Source organism: Grammomys surdaster, unplaced genomic scaffold (genome assembly GCF_004785775.1).
Source record: "Grammomys surdaster isolate TR1022 unplaced genomic scaffold, NIH_TR_1.0 220, whole genome shotgun sequence".
NCBI classification, from domain to species: Eukaryota; Metazoa; Chordata; class Mammalia; order Rodentia; family Muridae; genus Grammomys; species Grammomys surdaster.
Window position 1 is genome coordinate 2,368,155 of NW_021604665.1, and position 21,517 is coordinate 2,389,671.

At 44.2% G+C, this 21,517-nt stretch overlaps 1 protein-coding gene across 1 annotated transcript in view; it reads right to left on the reverse strand.

Annotated features, from left to right (window-relative positions):
- The window catches only part of Adamts9 (ADAM metallopeptidase with thrombospondin type 1 motif 9), a 171,965-nt gene that overhangs the window by 4,934 nt on the left and 145,514 nt on the right, over window positions 1–21,517 (reverse strand). The window contains exons 32-38 of the mRNA XM_028773009.1: window positions 20,995–21,127; window positions 20,331–20,425; window positions 20,136–20,230; window positions 19,910–20,043; window positions 17,409–17,500; window positions 11,515–11,619; window positions 7–101 (exon numbers count right to left, since the gene is read on the reverse strand). Coding sequence (XP_028628842.1) covers window positions 12–101; window positions 11,515–11,619; window positions 17,409–17,500; window positions 19,910–20,043; window positions 20,136–20,230; window positions 20,331–20,425; window positions 20,995–21,127 — 744 coding nt within the window. The 3' untranslated portion in view covers window positions 7–11. The remainder of the gene's footprint in view (window positions 1–6; window positions 102–11,514; window positions 11,620–17,408; window positions 17,501–19,909; window positions 20,044–20,135; window positions 20,231–20,330; window positions 20,426–20,994; window positions 21,128–21,517) is intronic.

Here is a 21,517-nt window from a genome sequence, read left to right on the forward strand (position 1 = left end):
ACTTACCTTAGTTATGAAACTCGCACCTCCAGGCCAGTGCCAGAGGATGGAGTACACTTTCCACAGTAACCGCCGCATTTCCCTACGACCCGGGTACCATCCTGCAAAAACATGTATCGTCTTAGATGACTTGTGAGGTTTCTGTTTTAGGGGCTTTTGTTGGTTTTGAGGGAAAGTAACTTTTGCACCCATAGTAAGTATTGAAATGAAACTCAACACACTCATAGTGATCTGACTGCATAGGTCAGCAGACGAGGTTCACAGGGTCAAACCCAGACCACCACCTGTTTCCGGATGACCTAGAAGCTAGAGGGGCATTTGCATTTTAGTTTGTCTGAGACAAAACAAGAGTCTTGCTATATATCCAGGCTTGCTTCAGCCTCCTGGTTATGGGATTATAGGTATGCATCTCCATGCCTGGCTAGTTTGTTATAGGTGTACATTTCCATGCCTAGTTAGTTTTGCCTTTCTACAGAGTTGAGAAAAACTATGAGAAGTGTATCTTGACACCTAAAAATTGTATAAGATTCAAATTTTGGCATAGCTAGCGTCATTCATGTACCTAAAGCCAATAGCTGCCTTCATATACTAAGTGGAATGAGCAGTTTCTAGCTTCAAGCTACTGCTCAATACGCCATGAATCACAGCAACGCAACTCGACCTCGGCTGTGTCTCGAGTGTGAGGTGCACTGCTAGATCATAATATTTTCATTATTTTCTTATTCAATTGTGAGGGTAAATCTTCATTGTCACCTTGTCTGGATTTAGAATCACCTAGAAATGCACTTCTGGATATGTCTCAGAGGAGGGAACACCCACTCTAAATACAGGCTCGGAGCTCAGGCTGAGTCAGAGCGGGGAAGAGTCAGGAAAGCATGACTTTCCCCCATTCATCTCTTGTTTTCTGGCTGTGAATTCAATGTGATCGCTGCCTCACCTTCTGTACCTGTCACCACGCCTTCCTTACAATGATGCACGGTGCACCCTCAGCCAGCCTGAATAAACTCTTCTTGTTTTTAGATGTTTTTATTGGGTATTTTGTCACAGCACTGGGACGAGTCACTAATACACAAGCAAATCAGACTATGACAGATCAAGAGAAAGATGAGGACAGGAACACATGGAGTGTTCTGTGACCAATTTTAGGCAACAAATTATTGTGTTTATCACACAACATTACAAGAGTGCTTAAGGAAAAACAACAGACACCGACATCCCCACACTAAGCACTTGTCATAACATTTCCAACTTAGGAGAAAGCCACCATCAAAGAAAGAATATCAACACAGCGTAGTTTGCTCACAAACCAAAAAGTGGGAATAGGTACATTCCATGTGCCTCAATTCTTAGCAAAATAAGAAAAATAATTTACCCGCTGAGCTAATTATATTTTATTTAACAGGAAGAACTAAAGAAGCGTGTGCAGGGGAAACAAACCAGCTTAGGAAAATAAGCTCTTGGCAAAAAGAAGGAATTCTCGAAAGTGTCTGAGAACGGGAGTCAGGTCACTAGTCAGTGAGGTGCAAGGGAGGTCGCTTTGTGTAGTTTTTCTTTGGCTTCTGATGAGTCAAAAGATCCTGCTGTTTATTCAAGGAAGACAATACTCACTGTGCAATGACTAGAATAAATGTGTGTGTACGATTTCCAAAATGCAGAGAAAGAACCAGAGCAGGAGGACCGAGAGACTCACTGGAGATTTTGGTTACTTTTCTCATTGACACAACAAAGTACCCAACAGAAGCAACTCAAGAGAGGAAGTAGGGTTTATTTAGGGCTCCCGTTTAAGGGTATAGCCTGTCATGTGGGTAACCACATCACAGCAGGGGAGTGAGGCTGCAGGTCAGATGGTGTGCGGCCAGGCAGCCCTGGGACCAGGAGAAGGCCTGGAGCAAGATTGAGGCCGAGGCCCATCCAAACCCTGGAAATCTCGTCCTGTTCTCATCTTGAGATCAGCAGGAATAGGATTGCTTCCCCACTCCCACTCTCTGCACCATCTCCAAGCCCCTGCCCTGGGCCAGCATGTCCTGATGCACACAGCCCTGTGCCTCCTACCCTTGCCTCACCAGAGGAGGTCACATAGCCTGTAGCCAAGTTAAATCTCCTTTCCCCTTACAAGGTCATGTCCAGCAGCACCTGGAATTCTTCCTTATGCAAATGAGGCATCCCCAGCATCCTGGCTTCAGCCAATGATGTGCACTCATCCCGATAGCCCCTACCCACCCGCAAAGTTCTAAATAGTTTCTGTTTCCCCCAATAAACAGAACCAGTTCTTTGAAGCTGCTCCTGGGTGTGATTGTTCTTTACCTGTACACTCACGGCTGCCCAAGATCCTGTTGTCACCCAGCCATTCCAGCTAAGCATCCCTTCCTCTAGTCCAGCCTAGTGTGCGTGTGTAGTATGGGAGGCTACCTCGAAGGCCGACACTGGATGACATTCACAGTCCAGAAGGAGAGAGGGATGGAGGGAGGGGAGGAGGGAGGAATGGAAGGAGGGAAGGAGGGAGAGAGAGACTGGTCCTTACTTAGCTCACGTTCTCCCTTTCCTTTAGCCATCCACAGTTTTAGGATTAGTTTTGGTGAGACCTAGAGTCCAAACACTTGACTTATCCTATGGTAAAGGGTAAGAGCTGAACAGCAGCCAACATTTTGAATAAGCTTTTTGAGGTTAGAGATGAGAATAAAATCTGTTCCCATCACTACAAGTGAACCCTCAGTGGCTCTGAATGTTAGCTTTCCTACCAATAAGAAACTTAGCCTATAACTGAGGAAGGGGATCTTTTTAGATAACATTTATATTATGTTAGAAGAATATTGTTTAAATAACAGGCAATAATAAGCCTTTTAAACGCTCTTCCTGGGCTGTCACAAGTTAAGACAAGGAGATGCATCTCTATTCTGTACACACTCACAGTGATTGTGTCTCTGAGCACAAACTGCAGACCCAATAGTGTGAGCTGGACTTTGATGTGTGGAGGACACGATTTTCATATTTCAAAATGCATTTAACCAGGCCATTTAACAAGGCTTCCATATAACTTTCCGTTGCAGATGATTAATGGAAGAATAGGTTATCGGGTTCAGGAGAGATGGCTCTGCAGTTAAGAATGCTCATTGCTTCTCAGCACCCACGTCAGGCAGCTCACGCTGGCCTGTAACCCCAGCTTCAAGGAGTTCTAGCCTCCTAAAGCTCCTGCACATGTCTGGTACGTGAAGCCCATGCAGGCAGGTGCACACTTATAAACAAAACAATAAACTTTGCAAACAAGCAAACACCAGAAGACAACTCTAGTACAATTTTAGAAATGCCTGACAGACGTGAGCATGCTTAATTAAAAGTGTAGAGTTGTGAAGAGATAACAGGGTTTGGCAATGGCTGTCTATGTAAAAGGGGATTTAGCAACACGAAACGTAAGATCTCCTTCTCGTCAGCATTAATAGACAAATGTTTACCATAAGCTTTGATAATAGACACTAGTGAGATAAAATATTTTCCTTCTCTAATATTCCATTATTCCCTTGGTAGATTTGTATTAAAAATGTTACTCGGTCATTTGTATCTTTAGAATTCAACTAGTAACATTTAAGGAAAAAAAAAGATTTACTTCTCTCCCTCTGTCCTCTCTCCCTCCCTCCTCCTCTTTCTCTCCACCCCCCCACCCCCAGTGTATGCACACTCGAGTGCACAGGCCAGAAAAGGCATCAGATCAACCTGGGACTGGAATCAGAGATAGTGGCACACCAGCATGTGGATTCTAGGAAGTGCTTTTAACCACTGAGCCATCTCTCCAGCCCAAGTGATAACATTTTTGTGGATTTCTGTACTCTCTTGATATGTACTACATATATTACACATATATAACTAATTCTGCCATTTGGAAAAAATAAAAACAAAAACAAACAAAAAGCAAACCAAAACAAAAACCCTAAACCAAATCTTTTCTATCTATCCCTTTCACTGAAAAGGGTTGCTGAGTCCGGGTCCCAGTCGGTGCTGGGCCAACTTGGCCTAAGCCCCAAACAGTCAGTGCTGGGCCACCCTGGCACATTTGTCTTCTGCCAGTGTTTTTCACACCTCCATTTCTTTGGATTGCACTTCCAACATGATATGAGCTTTGTTCCACAGGACCTTTGCATGTGCCATTCTCTGATGGCTGAAATGCTCTTGGGTCTTTCCTGTACACCCCACCCAGCCTGGTAAATAACTTAGTTCAAGGGCAGCTTCCAGCCTGGTAAATAACTCAGTTCAAGGGCAGCTTCCGCTGGGACATAGTTTTGGCTCAGTTACCTGCTGCAAGCACCCCACAATTGGATGATGTTCTTTAAGCATTTCCTTTCATGCTAGAATGTAAGCCCCATGATGTAAAAGTGAAATCTTGTCAAATTGGAAGCATCTAGGACCAAGGATGATGTAAGGCTAATAGTGATCCTAACCGCACATTTATTAAACGGATGAGATGAACGATTGAAGAAATGAAGCTGGATTTTCTTTTGAGCTGTAAATGTCTTGCTCATTAGTTTCCCTGATGGTTTTCCACACTTTGAAAATATCCCCGACCGCAATGCAGGACCACCCTCTACTCTCTGTATGGACCATGCTGCCTAAGCCCTGCCCCTCAGCCTCCTTGGACAGAACTGTACTTTCTCCACAGCTGGGAATGATTTGAACACACTTACTCCTCATATCTTTGAGCTTCATCCCCAGAACGGGTCAAGGGTAATGAAGATATGGTTTCTACAGCCCACTTGTGACATCTCTTGCAAACAATGGCAATGGGTAATCTTGGTTTTTTTCCCACCCAGAAGAGAGAATGAGAAAGAAAAACAGTGCCCATTTAACAACAAAAGGAGAGAACAGAATGCTTTCTCCACTTTTAAAAGTTTTCATGCGTTTGATTTTGGGTGTGGCTGATATGGGACCCATCACTACTGTCCCCCTGGCTCCTGAGTGCTGAGCTAGGTCCAGAGGTAGATGCTGGACCGTTTGGTTCTCCAGTCAGGAACTGTAAGCAGAGGGCTGTCAGCTCTCAGGATGCTGACATGCTAGCACCATCTTCAGCATCATCAAAACTAATCTAAGCCCAAACTCCTCATCCAGCAGAAGGGAGGCTCTGGCACACAGGTCTGCAGCCAACACAGCCTCTTTACTGATGCTTTGGTTGCTTTGGTTTGGTTGCCATGGTTGCAGTTGGCTTTAAAGAAGTCCATGAGGCCTTGGGTCCCCAGAGTATCTGTAAAATGGGCACACAAGTCTCTCCTCATACTTTACTGTAGTGACAGAACACACATTGGCCACCTGGCACAGGACTCAGCCTAATCTGTGTGCTTAACAAGTATTAGCTATCATCATCATGAAGGCATTTTGTGTGTGTGTATCTGTGTGTGCAGGTAGCTGCATACATGGTTTGTGTGTATGTGTAGAACCTGGGGCCAACCTTTGGTGTCATTCTATACTTGCTGAAACAGGGTCTTTTACTGACCTACCACTCACCAAATAGGCTAGACTGGCTGGCCAGTGAGGCAGAAGGATCTGCCCATCTCAGCACTGAGATTGTGTGTGCTGCTATGCCTAGGGAATCATTTTACATGGATTCTGGGATTTGAACTCAGCACTGTGGTGACTATATCTCTCTATCCTTACGAAACCATTTCCTTAGGACATCCATAATAGCCTCTCTTTATCAAGTGAGAAAAGGCCTTGGCAGTCATAAATTGAAAGCAAAATAAATTTAAGATTGCCTTTACAGTAGTTGCACTATTTCCTTCATGGAAACTCTGCCAATTTAGGCAAAACAAATAAAGTGGGGCTAACCTTTAACTGCCCATGATGGCGCTATCTTCAAATGATGTTGAAGATGGTTCCTAGCATGTCAGCATCCCGGCAGTCGCCAGATTGAGAAACAAAACAAAACTTCACAGTAAGAAAAACACGGCTGCTGTGGAAGAGGAAGACAGCTTCTTTCAGAAGGAAAGGGAGCCAGAAGCCCTTGCTCTCATGCAATGAAACTCTGGCTTTATTTCCTTATTACAGTTGAATTCTCTTTAAAATAATAGCTCCAGCTAGTGCATATAAATGAAGTGAGGACCCACTGCCCTATCAGGCATAGTTTGTATTCCCAGTTTTCACTAAGTCTTTGATTTTTCTCAGTGGATAGGATTCAGGGAAGCTGATGCCTGTGATCTAGGGAGGGGCCTATCTTTGGTGGAAGCCTGCTCATTTGCCTGTCTTTAGTGGAAGGGGTAAGAGGCAAGAGTGTGTTAAGAAAATCCATAGAGATATTGACAGATAGAGACATATTTTTATGAACTAAAGTGAAATGATAGGGTTAAGATGACATGTAAAATTGACTTGTTCTGAAACTTCGTATAAAGCGTGTAACATATAATTTTTCCCAATACAATCCCCAGACAACTATGCATACTTAAATGTATGTATAAACCTACATAGATGTATAAACACTGTCCGGTTTCCATAAAAATGTGCAGGCTAAAACATACATGCATAGAAAATGTGAACCTATGGAATTCCATTTTGTAGGTCTTGGATACTTGCTGAATAGTGGGTTTTCATAAGTTGGAGAGCAGTCCATGTACACACATGAGATTCTACTGTACTGTGTACACACATGTGCAAACATGTATGTTCATTTCTTGACTCAGTTGTTGTAAAAGAATTCAGAGGTAGGAAAGGCCTGTTTGTTCCACATAACATTCATTATCTTACAAAGCAATTATTTTATTTACAATCCTTTGCATAGCACAAGGAATTCCTGGTAGAGAGCAGGCTCCCTGTGCCTTAAAATTCTCCAGGCACATAAGGAAGGCAGAAGACCCCTTGAGCACCAACCAGCCAGAAGGGGGCTTTCTTTGAGCTCCCTGGCCCTGGAGACCTATTCAAGATCTTTGCCCTGAAAGAGCACCAGGCAGACAGTACTGAGGATGGTGAACAGGGCCACAGCAGAACTCAGAACAGACCTGAGGAGTCCTTTTATGCCATAAGCACAGTTAGGGTTAAGGGACCAGAATGTTCCTGGCAGCTGAGCTCAGAACTTGGAATTTTCCCTCACGCCTCAGCTCCTAGTCACAGCTTCACTTCTGGCCACTTATGCAGAGCTCTAAGCTGAGACAGTAAGAAGTCATCAGACCTCCAAGCAATCATTGACCTGGATCAGCTCCCCCAGGTCCAGCCTGCAGTCTCTTTCCCCACAGCAGGCAGCCTCAGCTAGCTTCTGCAAGTTAACAGTAAGCCACAAAGCTGCAAAGATGCCGCAACATCACTGGCTGTTGCTTATGCCCCTGCTGTCTGCCCTGGTTTCACAAGAAGCCAAGGTGACGATGTCGATGACCACCTGCACTGTGTGTGTGCAGACTTCCTGTATGGGCAGAGGAGGCCTCTTCTCTCAGCAGCTATGGAGGGCCTTCACCAAAGAGCCAATGGCTGAGCTGCTACAGGACAGACTGAGCCCATCGTGATTATCAAGCGTGTAACTGTCAGCCTACCTCTTCAATCTGATCCCCTCAGATTGATCCTTGTTCTCACTTGCTGTCTCGTTAAGCTGGGACAGACCCAGAGTTAATGTGTAAGTTTCCCAACAAAGAGCAGCTCTGGAAACCCTGCTAATAGCAGGGTTTCATGTTGCTCAGTTTGTTTATCCACAGTCAATGGTGGCTTGGACATGATACATAGAAATTCTCAGAAAAAAATCCTAAGTTTTAACATTCATGCCGCTCTGACTATGACGAAGCCTCTCACCATCACGCCCTACCTTACCTGGCACACGACCCACCCACCCATTTGTCCAGCGTATCTATTACCTGCTCCTTAGTAACTCAGAGCATCTCTGCTACCCCATCAATTGCTATCGGTTTATGCTCAGGGAACAGGGAACTCTGACGTAGCCCAGCGCTACCTCACGGCGCTTGCCCATACGCTTTGTCACGTAGGCACCGCATGTAGCACTATCATGAGAGGAGGCGAGCACAGGGCGTTTGTACCACACATATTCACACATCCGTTTATAGTACTTGCTATTATAATTGCTTTGATTGTTACGAGAAGCTATTGTTAATCTCTTACTGTCACTTATTCATTAATCAAGCCTTCATAGGAATGAGCAGACAGAGGAAAGGCAGTAGTTAGAGTCTGGTCTCAGCATCTCCTGAGGGCCTTCAAGACACAAGGGGAACCTCTGAATTGGAATGATAATCGTAATTTGTCTTAGGGGAAGACAGGTGTCAGGGTTCTTTGCACTTCATCTTAGGGAGTGTGTGGAAACTGTTCCCAGGAATGAGGTGGCATCTCTAGCTTCCGGTCGGTCGCACTACAGATCCAGGTTGAGCCTACATCACTGAGATCTTCTTGTAGTTTTGTTCAGGAGAATGTGTTATTCCCAAGCAGGGTTTGGAGAAGCGAGGTTTTCCCTGAAGGACGGCCTTGCCTGGGAGTGGAACATCACATAACTCCCAGAGTGCTCCACATAGACTTGCTTATGTGAATATATTACAAGCAAAGTGTGAAAAGCAGGTTGTTTAATTTAGGACAAAGGTTTTCAACCTGTAGTTACTGACTACAGTGTGGAGTATGACATCAGGCTGGAAAACATTAGAGATGTATATTTCTGGTTTCTTATAGGGATTATGGACCTTTGAGGGCTCAGCATGTAGTTCAGTGACAGAGCATGTGGTGAACCCTGCATCTATTCCCAGTGCCAAGAACCAAGTGTGTGGGGCAGGATGATGGTTTATTAACCCTTGCAGGTGACACTGCAACACGTCCCTCTTGTGAAGGATTCAGCTGCAAATAAAGTCACATGCCTATCTCACCAATGGCTTTTACTGTTGTCACTAACAAGGTAATGTTTCAATGGTTTTTAAATTTTTGCTTTGAATTTTAAAAACTATCTCATTTAATATTCATATGTATATAATGTGTTCTGACTGAATCTACCCAGTTCTCACCCTCCGGTTCCTTCCCTATCCCCCCACCGCCACATTTAACCTCATGTTTCCTCTCTCTAGTTTCTAAAACCCACTGAGCCCATGGGCAGCTGACTGTATTGTGTGGACATGGTGTGATGCACTGGAACATAGGTGGTCTTGGGCTGTATCCCTGAGGGAAACTGACCCCCTTCCCCAGCAACTATCAGCTGCCAATCGCTCCTCAGGTGGCTTTCCTGAGCCCCTCTTCTCTCCATGCTGGATTGGGGTTGGTCTGATTTTGTGCAGGTGCTGTACATGAAGCCACAGCCATTGCGAGTTCACAGAGTGCAACTCTGACACTTTTGTTGCAGATATCCACACCCTGTGACTCTTACAATGCTCTCATCTCCTTCTCTGAGATGATCCCTGAGTCTCGGAGGTAGGAGGTGTTCTTCAGGGAGAGAACACCACGTGTACTTTCCCCAACCATAACAATTCTGGAGGTTCATTTTCGTAGGGGATGCTGCTTTAAGGCCCTGGCTCTGGTTTGCCAGGAGCTAGAAAGACTGCAGTCCCCGCTTCTACCTACCTACAAGTGCACTCTTGTGCATGTATTGCACGCACACACACACACACACACACACACACACACACACACACATACACACACACACACAGAGAGAGAGAGAGAGAGAGAGAGAGAGAGAGAGAGAGAGATCTCCAGCAGCCAGCTCAGGCAGAATTCTCAGAGGGTGGAGAACAGCCTTGCAGTACTCAACATGTCCATAAGATGGCACTCCAGCCTTTAGTTATTTTTAGCCTCTAGCTGAAATTTCAATTTTGATTGACATGTCTAGCAAAATTGTAACGTATGTATGATGTATGTATGTATGTATGTATGTATGTATGTATAAATGCAACATATATAGTTTACAAATATGATTTCATTCAACCACATCTAAAACAGTTAAAATTTTCAAATCTGGTCATTGAGACATAATGTGCCTGTCAAAACATGAACACAATAAAATATACTAATTTTATTTCCTATAAAAAATCTATAAGACTGGGGTTAGGGTGGGGAGTAGTAGGGAAAGATATCGTGATGTCAGGGCTCAGTCAAAGATTACAGCTGTCGCTATTCCGTTTGGCGGGAGGGCAATACTTACTATTAAATCATAGGAATCACGAGGCCATTGAATCATGTTTGTGATCCCTGGTTAGCTTTGTGGTGAAACCAGGACCTGAGATACAGGTAGGATTCTGGAAGTTTAAAAAGGAGTCAGGAAACACATTGTCCTGAGACGCGGTGTGGGACCTCCCCTGTGCTAGGGCTTTGGATCAGTGAGTTGCTATTTCATTTTTTGGTTCTAACCCCAGGCAACACACTTGGGAGGGTTGCCAAACTCAGCAAGTGAAAGACCAAATGATTGTCAAATATGGATTTCAGGTAAACAACACATTACCATTAGGTGCCATCATTTGTAGTACTGGTCATGAGGAGACAGGGTCTAGCTATGTAGTCCAAGTTTGCCTTAAACTGAAGGCTCTCCTACTCTGCTTCCCTAGTGGTGAAGTTACAGAGGTATACCCCATACTTGGGGACAGACTGTTTAAAAATATGTAAATATCCTATACAAGCTTAGGGAAATAGTAAAAAACCATTCCACAGTTGACCTGACATTCTGGAGTTCTAGCCAGGTAGCCGCACTCCTCAGTCACATTATTCTGGACTCAGATCTCTTTTCTTCCCCCTCTTTCTTTTCTTCTCAGCTCACGTGTGCAATTCCTCAACAGGAACTAGGAATCTTCTCATCTCCAGGAGACTAGGTGCTGCACTGGCCTGATAACTCAGTGGAAGGGCTTTAAGGAGGAGTTTCTGCCTCACCATCCTTCAGAGTCACCATGGAGACACAGCCCCAGAGGTTTGGATCCCCTTAACCTAGTCAGAGGGACCAGAGGGTACATTTAAACTTCCCAGGTGGCTACACAGGGTGGGTGATTCTTTGGCTGTGCTGTGTTTGTCAACCACCTGGGGCTTGTTCAGCTACAGAATTGGACCCAGAAGATCAGGGCCCAAGCACCTGCCTTCCAACATGTTCCAGGGTTGCTGACATGCTAAATGCACTTGGTTCACGGTGGAAAAAAAAAGTAGATTATTGTATCCCTAACTTCCTAGAAAATATCACCCCATAACCTCTTCCTATTGAAATTGCAATTGTTTCTGGGCAGAACAAAATCAAACCAAAACATCATTTTTCGAGGTTCACATAGATGAGTCACGTTTGATTAGTTAAGATATTTGAACTGTGTGTATCTTAGAGCCCTGCCCTTTTTGATTCAGTAGTCTTTCCAAGTGCTTGGATGGCTTCGCATTTACTAGGTAGGAAAAGCTTCAGCCAGGTGAAGCGAGTCTCTCCTGCTTCACCCACCTCTATATTCCTTCCTGTATTTGTGCTCTAAATTTTCTCTCTGGGACTTTGGGGGAAAAAAAAGTACGGTGAATGGGAAAGCACACCGGCTCTACTCCTTCAGTCCACAGCCACCGTATTCAGAAGAGGAAAGCAAGAGCTATCACCCAAGCAGTACGCAGCCTTACCGGAGACTTCTTGATGTCCGAAACGGCATAATTCCCTTGTGATGTCCATCTGGCAGACTCGGTTAAAGACAGTCCGGTCCCATAAAGGTTGATGCTAAAACGCCCCTGGAACACAAAGCCAACACAAAAGACTTTCAGCCCATGTGACATACCAACCAAGGCAGAGCTGACACATTCAAAGGCACTTTGGTAAGCAGAAGGGTGTTAATTAATTTTGATGGCCGCTAATCGTTGAAGGTATTTTGTTGTTCCATTGTCAGAGGCAGGCGCTTTACATTCATGATTTCTAGGTAGGGATTTTGTTTACAGACGGTGAAACCCAGGATCACAGCCGATTAACTCCCTCCTGAACACAGAAAGCACTCAGGTCATCTTTACTGACTTCTAAATCCTCTCTCAAAGCTTCCTCCAGTCGGCCTCCGTAGCACAGTAACCCTGATGTTGCTCACAATTATCAGATTCCTTCACGACCAAAATGCCACAGTGTAATTTTTCTAACAAGATCTAGCTGCCAAAGTTTCCCGGGCTTCCAGTTCCCTGGGGCGAAGAGCAAGCACACTTTGTACTAAGCACCGCTGGGTGTGAGTTCAAAGCAGAGGCGCGTTTCCAAAAGCAGCCAGAAGAGGGCGCTCTTGGCCTGCTGAAGAAGAGCGTCCCCGCCAAGCCCTTTTACTGTAACCCCCCCCCCCCCTCCACCCCAGCCTTAGTTCAGGAACAGAATTCCCAAAGGACCCAAGGGTGTGTGGTCTGGGCCTTTGATAATGATATTTATCTCTAAGGAACCAGTGCAGTAGAGACATCCTGATCCAGTCTCTCCTTTTTTTCAAAACCAGATCCATCATTGGCAATTTCCGAGCTGAGAATGTTCTGTGACCCTGAACATGCTCTCAGGGTTACGTTCTCCCAGCACTGAGAACCCACAGCTTTGATAAAAGTTAAAACAAAGAGATAACAGAGGGCTGCTACTCAGAGCCAAATCCTAGTATGAAAGAGTTAACTACTGGGGGGTGGGGGGGGGGTGGAGAGAGCGAGCAAGCACGGGGGGGGGCGGGGGGGGGGAGTTAGTTCAGCCTTTCAGAACCTCAGTTGGTCCATTTCTAAAATAGAAGGCAAAATACATACGTCCCTCATTTACTGTAGTAATGAAGAATAAGTAAAATTCGACATGCATAAACCGAGTGTGGTGGGCCCTGCCTATGATATCAACGCTTAGGAGACTGAGACAGGAGGATGGCAGTCAGAACCAGGCCACCAGGATTACCTAGGTAAACCCTGCCTTAAACAAAACTTAAGAGAAATAAATAAGTAAATAAAATGTCATGTTGTTGGTACTTAGTGGAAATACTGGTATCTGTAACAAAAATACAAGTATCGTTCCTGTGTTTTCTAAATATCTGGTCTTGCATTCTCTAATTGTTTCATAATAAATTCTTGTTTTCTTTGCCCAGTTTCATGATAATTATTTAGGGGAGGGGGCTCAGTATTACTTTGTCTATGTATATTAGCTATTGGTAGAAACATGTCCCTGACACTTGATAGTTTTTTCCAGGAAATAGCACATCTTAGGTCTTCAGATGAAAGTTCTAAGAGATGTGCCTCAGGGTTTCTTCTCCCTGCCAGTTTTATAAATAGGAAATAATAAGACTTCCAAATCCTTCTGCAGCTAAGGCACTACAAATATGACAGGTAAAGAGGGTTTCTGCTCACAGAGTGACCAATCAGTGGTCCCAGTGGGGGTTATGCATCTTCTGAAGAAATGTGGCAATGTCTACAGACATTCTGAGACACCCAGCCAGTATCAGGGGTATATGCAACAGGTAGACACCAAGAACTCCATGGGACTGCCCATAAGTAACAGGACAGCTTCCCTTCCCCCTCAGAGCTATCCAGCCCTGGTCCTTGAGATCCAAACTGCTTCGAGTGAGAAATGTTGGGAGGCGGGGAAGTAAAAGATTCCAGCCTGTCCTGTATCTGCCTCAGGGACGGTAGACAAGTGGCTTACTTCCCCAGCCCACCCATAAAATGGGTACGACCAAACTTTTGAAAAGGAGGCTATGGGATGGAAGGCCTCCCTATACTGCCCCTCGCTCTTTACCTGGCAGATAATAAGAGGTATTATTAGATATCTTAAATAACCAAACTGTGTAGATGTTAGTGGTCCTTACACCGAGTGGCCTCAATACCAAGGTGTTTGTGAGTATGACTGGGTTGGACTTCCATGCCAGCCTCCTCTCAAGAGTTTTCTGATGCTGGCCTTTTTCTTCCTTACTAATTTTTTTCTATTAGCATATTCATTCATTTTACATCCTGATTGCTGCTCCCCCTTCTAGTTCTCTCATCACACAGTCCCTCCTCCCATCCCCTCCACCCTCCTAACAAAACAGTTTGGAGAGAAAGTCTCATTATGTGACCCAGGCTGTCTGGAACCCAGTGTCTTCCTGTTCTCTGGAGTGTTGAGAGTGCAGGTGTGCACATGACCACGCCCAGATTCCACTGACCACTTCCTTAGCTCGTGGTCATGGTTACTCAGAGGAGCAGGAGCCACCATTCAGAGTGTCCCACATCACAGGATGACCCAGAGCTGCTTGCCTTTCCCTCCCACCTGCTGTCCACTCCATCTTGCTGCATGGCAGAGGCCACACCTGGTCTGCGTTGGCACTAGAGATCCTGGAAGGAAGGTGCTGCGAGGAGGCTGGAAGTTCCAATCCCGTCACTCTACAAACTAAGTACCCAAGAGGTATAAAACCCTGATACTTTCTCTCTCTCTCTCTCTCTCTCTCTCTCTCTCTCTCTCTCCATATTTGCATTGTAATTGTCATTTAAGAGGCATGTGATGTGTAAGTACTGCCTCTTCGTTTCGGGTGCGGGTGGGGGAATGAGGGTATACACTAAGGATCTGCAGAAAGGGTACTTAGACCAATAGAGATCCTATTCTGTCCAATAGGGGTGAATGTGTCAGAACTCAGCCTGCTAACAGAGTGAGAAAGACATCTACCATAGCAGAAATGGAGTCAGACATCTTGAAATCAAATCCATCCTGTCCTGAGTCATCTGTGTGGTTTGGAAAAGTTATAATTTCATCTCAAGGGGATGGAAGAGGGAGATTCAGTCCTAATGTCTTAAGGGTGTTAAGCACAATGGCTGAAATACAGAAAAATCTCAATAAAGGCAAGTGATTAATTTCAGTGTCACTGGAAGCAATGCTGTGTTTACCACAATCAGAATGATAAGACCCTATCCTAGCCATCTGATGAGGTGATAGTTCAGGGAATTTACTAGTGCTGAAAAATAAGTTTTAAAGACAAAGTCAAAGGATGAAGAGGAAGAACCAGAGGCTCAAATGGGGCATCCTTCTGCTTCAACGTCAAGGCAACCATGAAGTTGCTGACTACTGCACACAATCAGAATACCCATAAACCTTTCCCTGGAAAATTAAATCAGAAAAAGAAAAAACTCAAGGTTTTCCTAAGTACAGTTAGTGCTCAATAAATTTTTAAGGATCCCAAAAGAGTCCAACGTATTGTCTGAAGGAAAACTATAAATCCTCTCCCTGGCATAGACTTTTCCTACTTAGCAATTGCTTCTTATCAGAATTTAGTAAATGAGTTCATGTCTCTGAGTTATTAAAATAAATGAAAACAAATTACCCTTCATTTACTGAAGAATTAACTTCCCAAAGGATATGCACATAGAAATGAGGTAATCCTGAGACAGTTGGAAAAAGCAAGGCAAGGCCAGCCTCTTAGCCACTGAAATGCAAGCCACACTGCCAGGATGCTTGGAGCTATCCATACTCTGAAGAACCTGTACCATAAACATTTAGAGTTCCTTGGTGATGGAGGAAAATCCCCTTCAGCCATTAAGTCATTTGCTGCTTTTCTCTCTCCCACGGGGCACCCGTGCCATGCCTCTGAAATCCTTGCCTATCCTGTCCTAAACCTTAAGGCCCAAAACACTTTGAGAACACTTCTTCCTTAGAAGAAGTGTGTGGTTGGGGACAAATCCATCCATCCTTTACAGACAGGGCCTGGGATGTTGAATGCACCCTCCAAATCCTAATTCCTAGGCTTCTGAATGCAGAGAATTTCCAGCATAGCCTAACAATAGTTTTGAAAAGACCTCATAGGGACCTGGAAGTAGTAGGCTGGGTTTTCTGTCTAGTAGAAGATTCTTCAGGTTTGTCCTTTGCTCTGAGTGCTGAAGCTTCTTGCAAAGACCGCTGGTCATTTTGCAAGATTAGTCCAGGCTTACTAACACAGCATTTTCCCAAAGGCTGAACCTTGGAAGAGGCAAGGAAGCCAATGACTGTAGACTGGGCAGAAAGGGCTGAAGACGCCAAGCTTACATTTCTGGTATCCACATCACAAATTTTATACATCTGCAGTAGAGCTGGCAGTTGGAATCAAGACACCGACAGTGTCCCAAGCCTCAGTCTGAGGGGACGTCCAGAACATCATGGTTTTTTGTTTTAGTCTCCCCATGGGTCATGGGTTCCTTGGGCTTGGACACTGTGAGTCTCCAGCAACAGAAATGCGACTTGGCTCAGAGTAAGTGTAAACTTGCTGAAACTGTTCTAGAAGCCCAACATTAGCAGAGACAAAGGAAACCCATGAACAAACGCCTTACAAAATTTGAGATGAACCAGTTCCAATATTTATTTATTTTAAACCATAAAACATCCATTGATTTAAAAAAAAAACCTCATTCTAGACTTTTTCTCTACCAATACACATTTTCCAAAGCACACCAGAGAGGGAGGGGTTGGGATAATATAAATGCACTACTCATATGAAATTCTCAAAAAACTAGATTTAGAAAAAAGGGAGGGTGGTGTAGTTCAGCTCCAGTGGGTGTTTAGCATGCATGAGGCCTTGGGTTCAGTTCCAAGCACTATAATCTCTCTCTCCCTCTCTCTCTCTCTCTCTCTCTCTCTCTCTCTCTCTCTCTCTCTCTCTCTCTCTCTCTCACACACACACACACACACACACACATACACACACACACACACACACACCCTGAAAAGCAACCTAAAACACATAGATGGTATCATGGTACATGCTATACTTCTGATATTGGTTTCTCATTCATAATCCCATGTGTGTTTTTCTATATTTTATAGTACTCAGAATTTATAATGACAAACTGTTTTGCTGAGGCTCACTTGTAATATTTTTTCTCCTGTTTCTTTGTTTGGGTAGGTGTTGGGGATTGAATCTGTGTTCTTTTGAATGAATGCTGGTCAAGCTCTTCTGAAGTAAGGTCTAACTCACTAGGTTGCCAAGCTTGTTTGGAATTCCTTTTAGCCAAGTTAGGCTTCAAAGTTTCAATCTTTTTGCCTCATCCTCCCAAATACCTGAGACTTCCAGCCGATATCTCCAGACTTGGTTCTATATTGATTTCTTTTTCTTTTTTTTTTAGAGTCAATTCTATTCATTTCTTCTCATTTAGTTACATACTGTTGGTGACAGTTTAAATCAGTTATGGGGAGAATATTCATACCATAGAAATGAGAAAAGGCTACAAAGCCTGAATTTTGTTGATGAAAAGTCCATCATATACACTATCCAACATGCTACTAACTGCAGTATTCATTTATTGAGTCATAATTTATTGAACCAAGTCATTGCCTCCAACATCTGATTTGTTCATAAGTCTTGACCATTATACCTGATGCATCTTGCTGAATAAAAGTTAGGCCTGCAACTATGAGAATTTATTAGGTATCAAATTTCTGGGTCATACTCCAAAAGTATTAGTGAGGCCCTGGATATAATGCAGCTAAACTGTCCAGTGATCAATTGTTTTAATTCTATCTACAGGAACAATGGGCAGAGCGGCCTTGGAAGCAGGGTGAGTAGAGGGTTCCTGGTAAGGGGTAAGGCTCGAGGACATACCTGTGGACATTTGGCAGCACTGTAGCAGTCCCCAGCGGTGGCAAAAGGAACAGGATGTCCTTCACTTGTCCTTGCGAACTCTAAGTCAGTGGCTGTGGGGTGGGGAAAGGGTTAAAGGGAGAGGAAGAAAGAAACAGGGAGAGAAGTAGGGAAGGGACAGGTTATTAATAAAGAGATGGAAGAAGAGGAAAGAAGAAAAAGGAGAAGCAGGAGGAGAAGGAGGAAGAGGAGGAGGAGAAGGAAGAAGAGGAGGAAGAGAAGAAGGAGGAGAAGGAGGAGAAGGAGGAGAAGGAGGAGGAGACAGAGGAGAAGGAGGAAGAGGAGAAGAAAGAAAAGGAAGAGGAGACGGAGAAGGAGGAGGAGGAGGAGGAGGAGAAGGAGGAGGAGAAGGAGGAGGAGGAGGAGAAGAAGGAAAAGGAAGAGGAGGAGGAGGAGGAGGAGGAAGAGGAGGAGGAGGAGGAATGGGAGAGAAAGAAATAACTTGAATTATTAGTGAGCAAATGGATCCAGATGTGCTCTGGTGTTTTCCCTGTTACATCTGTGGTTCTGAGAGCTTTCCCTGGGCTTTATCAGCACTGACTGACTGTCTCTGCAGAGTATGGGAGCCAAGAAGAGGTTTACCATGACCTTAGAATTGATTCCTACATAAATAGGACCCACTTAAGCGCAGTGTAATTGAGCACTGGTGAACCTCCTATTACCCTGCATCCCCAGCTGAAGGACAGGGCAAGAAGCCAGGGAAGTATTTCCAGCCACTTAGGGGCTATCCCCAAAGTTTCTTCTGTCCTCCTGTGGCCTACTGCCTATTCCTGCCAGAATGTAGAACAATTAGAATGCACATCTTGAAATTATTAATGGCAATTTCTCAAGTTCGGGGCTAGCTTATAGTTTAAAATGAAAAAAAAAAGCCATAAAACAATGGCGACCCGCAGTTGTTTTTAACCCCTTTGTTGCTGCTCCTTGCAGCTCCACACACTCACAGGGGGATCACTGGCAGGCTGCAGAAGGGCTGAAGATGGTGGCTCTGGGGGATGGGTAGGGCTTTTGGTTGGTTGGTTTTGGTTTCTAGCTTTCTGCCCCTTCAGGAACAGCGGCAGACCTAACACTTCCCACAGCAAGCTCTGCTCTTGTGGGGAAAAGATTTGGGATTCCCATTTTCAAGCAAATATATCTTTGGTCACTTCAGGACCTCTTTGCTGTGGTCTTTCTCTTTTTAAAGTTGTCATCAGTGAATCTTATTTATATATAATGGTGGCTCATGGCATCTTCACCCACACATAGGCACTCACATGGTATCTTTTGGACATGTTTACCCTGTTACCCTCTCTTCTCCCCCATCCTATGTCCACTTATCCTTTTCCCTTTCCCAAGTACATCACCTTCTATGTGTCGGACCCGATAAGTTTCATTACAGGCCCTCACAGGAACACGGTTGAGGGGTTATTTAAAAGGCAACTTATCCGTGGCTACACCACTAAAGAAAATATGTCTCCCTCCCTTAGCAATTTAACTGCCTATAGGTCCTCAGTTGGGTAGGATTAGAGGCAATGTGTGCTAGGGAGACAGAGTCATGATGCCCCCCACCATGATCTAAAGCTGGGACATTTTTCTTAACAAAGAAACTGTAGACCCACACTGCATCTAGCCCTTATTTTATTGCTGACAGCAAATAAAAAAACAAACAAACAAACAAAAAACAAAAAAAAATCCTCAGTATAAATCACATTTAATCTAACTCAAGAGAGAACCAGGATAATATTATGGGTGCAATGTTAATGAGAAAAAAAATTAATTCTTCATTATTTCTGTTCTTCAGCTATTTAAGAGAATGTGTTTAGATATTTTAGCTAGCTTTACCAGCAGCAATGATTAATGTGGCCAGCAGAACCAGAGTACTGGCCAGAGGATGAAATCAGACCATGCTCAGGTTTGTTAGGAAAGGTAATTCTGGATCCATTTTTCTCCCATAAATCAACAATCAGATAAAATTAGTTTTCTGCCTATGTGTGTATGTGTGCTTTGTGCTGCAAAGAACCATCTGGAGGCAAATGTACTTTACAAATGTCTTTGCTACAGGGTTTCCTAGCTGCTGTCTCTTCTGCTCTAGAAACTTCTTTCTGCTCTATTGCTTTCTCTGTATAGACACCCAGTGTCTAATCCCTTCATAACCTTAAGGTCCTGATCCCAAGACCATGCTTACTAGGATGCCACCTTGGTTGGTGAAACTTCCATGAGCAAATATTTATCTATTTCCTTTTACCATTCAATGGAAACCTGATGAAGACCTGACCTATAGCAGCCACACTATAGACCCTGGAATTCCCCACTGAACTCGAAGGACAAAGGCTTGGCCTTGGTCTGTTAAGCATATGGTGGGGTTGTCACTGTTGGACTGTGATCACCCTGTGTGACTTTCCTTCTGTACCTACATACTCAAAGGACCTGTGTCCTCTGAGTGTTGAGGATGTGTTCATGGCTGTGAGATACCTCCCTGAACTTACTTATAATCTGCATGCTGGTCAGGTCTATTCGGATCTTCTGGAAACTGGAAAAGCCAGCAGCTGTGTAATCCTTCCGGCAATGGCAGTCATCTCGTCGGCTTCCGTTGTAGGGACATTCTGTTGGATTGTGCAATCTAAGCCATGGAGATAGTGTTCTGGTAAGAATAGGATGGTTTGCTCTAGGAACCTCCAGGCAGCTAAGCTCTTCTGGGACCAAGCCTCTTACCTGTGCCCGTAAACTTCGGAGAAGTTCTCTGAGTCACCATGGGCCAGTGTCACATACTCCTTGGGATAGTCAGAATGCATCCCTGCACAGAATACCTGCAAGATACACAAGGAAGGACCCAACAGAGGCGCTCAGAAGGAGTGATGAGATTACCTTGACAATATTCTACAAACAACAACTGACTTCAATACTCACCTTTAGTGGCTTCCCCCTGACAGCCAGGAAATATTCCCCATCAACGCTGGCGCTGTTGAGTTTTTTTACCTCCTTGCAGTTCTGGGGTAACTCACCTAGGAAATGCAAGTCATAAAAATGGATGAAATAGTCTCAGATGTTCAGTATCTACCAACAGAATATACCTCACTGTCTGCACTAACTGCCTAAGAGGTAGATTAAAGAGAGAGAGCGAACTTGGTGGGGGGAAGAGAGACAAAGAGAGGGAGATAGCTCAGTCAATAACGTGTTTGCCAGACAAACATGAAGACTTGGGTTTGGACCCCAGGACGCACACAGAAAAGCTGGGTGTGGATGTGTGTTGTGTAATTTCAGAGCTTGGGAGTGGAGACAGAAGGACATGAAAATCCACTGGCAAGTCAGTTTGGTGAATCAGTGAACTCTAGGTACAGTGAACAACTTTGTCTCATCAGGAAGGTAGAGGGGGTTGAGGACGATACTTGAGATCAATCTTTGTCTTCCAAAAACTTGAGCATACAGGTACAGACACCCCCTTCACCCCCACATGAACATATCACACAGACACACAGAGAATTACTAAATCTCTAAAAAGTATGGACCAATAGATCAACAGAGACATTTGTCCTCTGTGACAGACAAAGAAGGCTTCAGTTGAGTGACTTACAGTTATAAACATTGTGACAGGTTTTTCTTTCTTCTGGCTTTATATTAGTGGGACATAAGTGGCTGGGTTGGTCTTCATTAGTTAAACACTGCACAGATCTATGCATGACTCCAACGCCACAGGACACTGAGCACTGGAGGGAAAAGCAGAGTCAGTGGGTGGCTCTGGAACCTGAGAAAGATGAGTATATGATGACACGAAGCACGGAGTCCTGGGCTCTGCAACAAGGGACTGGCATTCACTGATTTCTTACTAAGACTGGCTGTTGTGTTAAGCGTTACCTATATGTACTTCAGAGTTATATATCCATATATATTTACATATATATGAAACATACATACTATACATCTCTATGTATAATATGCATTTCTATATAAAACATTTATACACATGGGCCATACTGTACTTACATATACACTCTCCCCCATTTAAACTGCATAGTAACCCCATGAGATAGTACTGCCATTGCTTGTTTTACAGATCGAAGACCTGGGCTCAGATTAAGGAATGTGTTCAAGGTCCT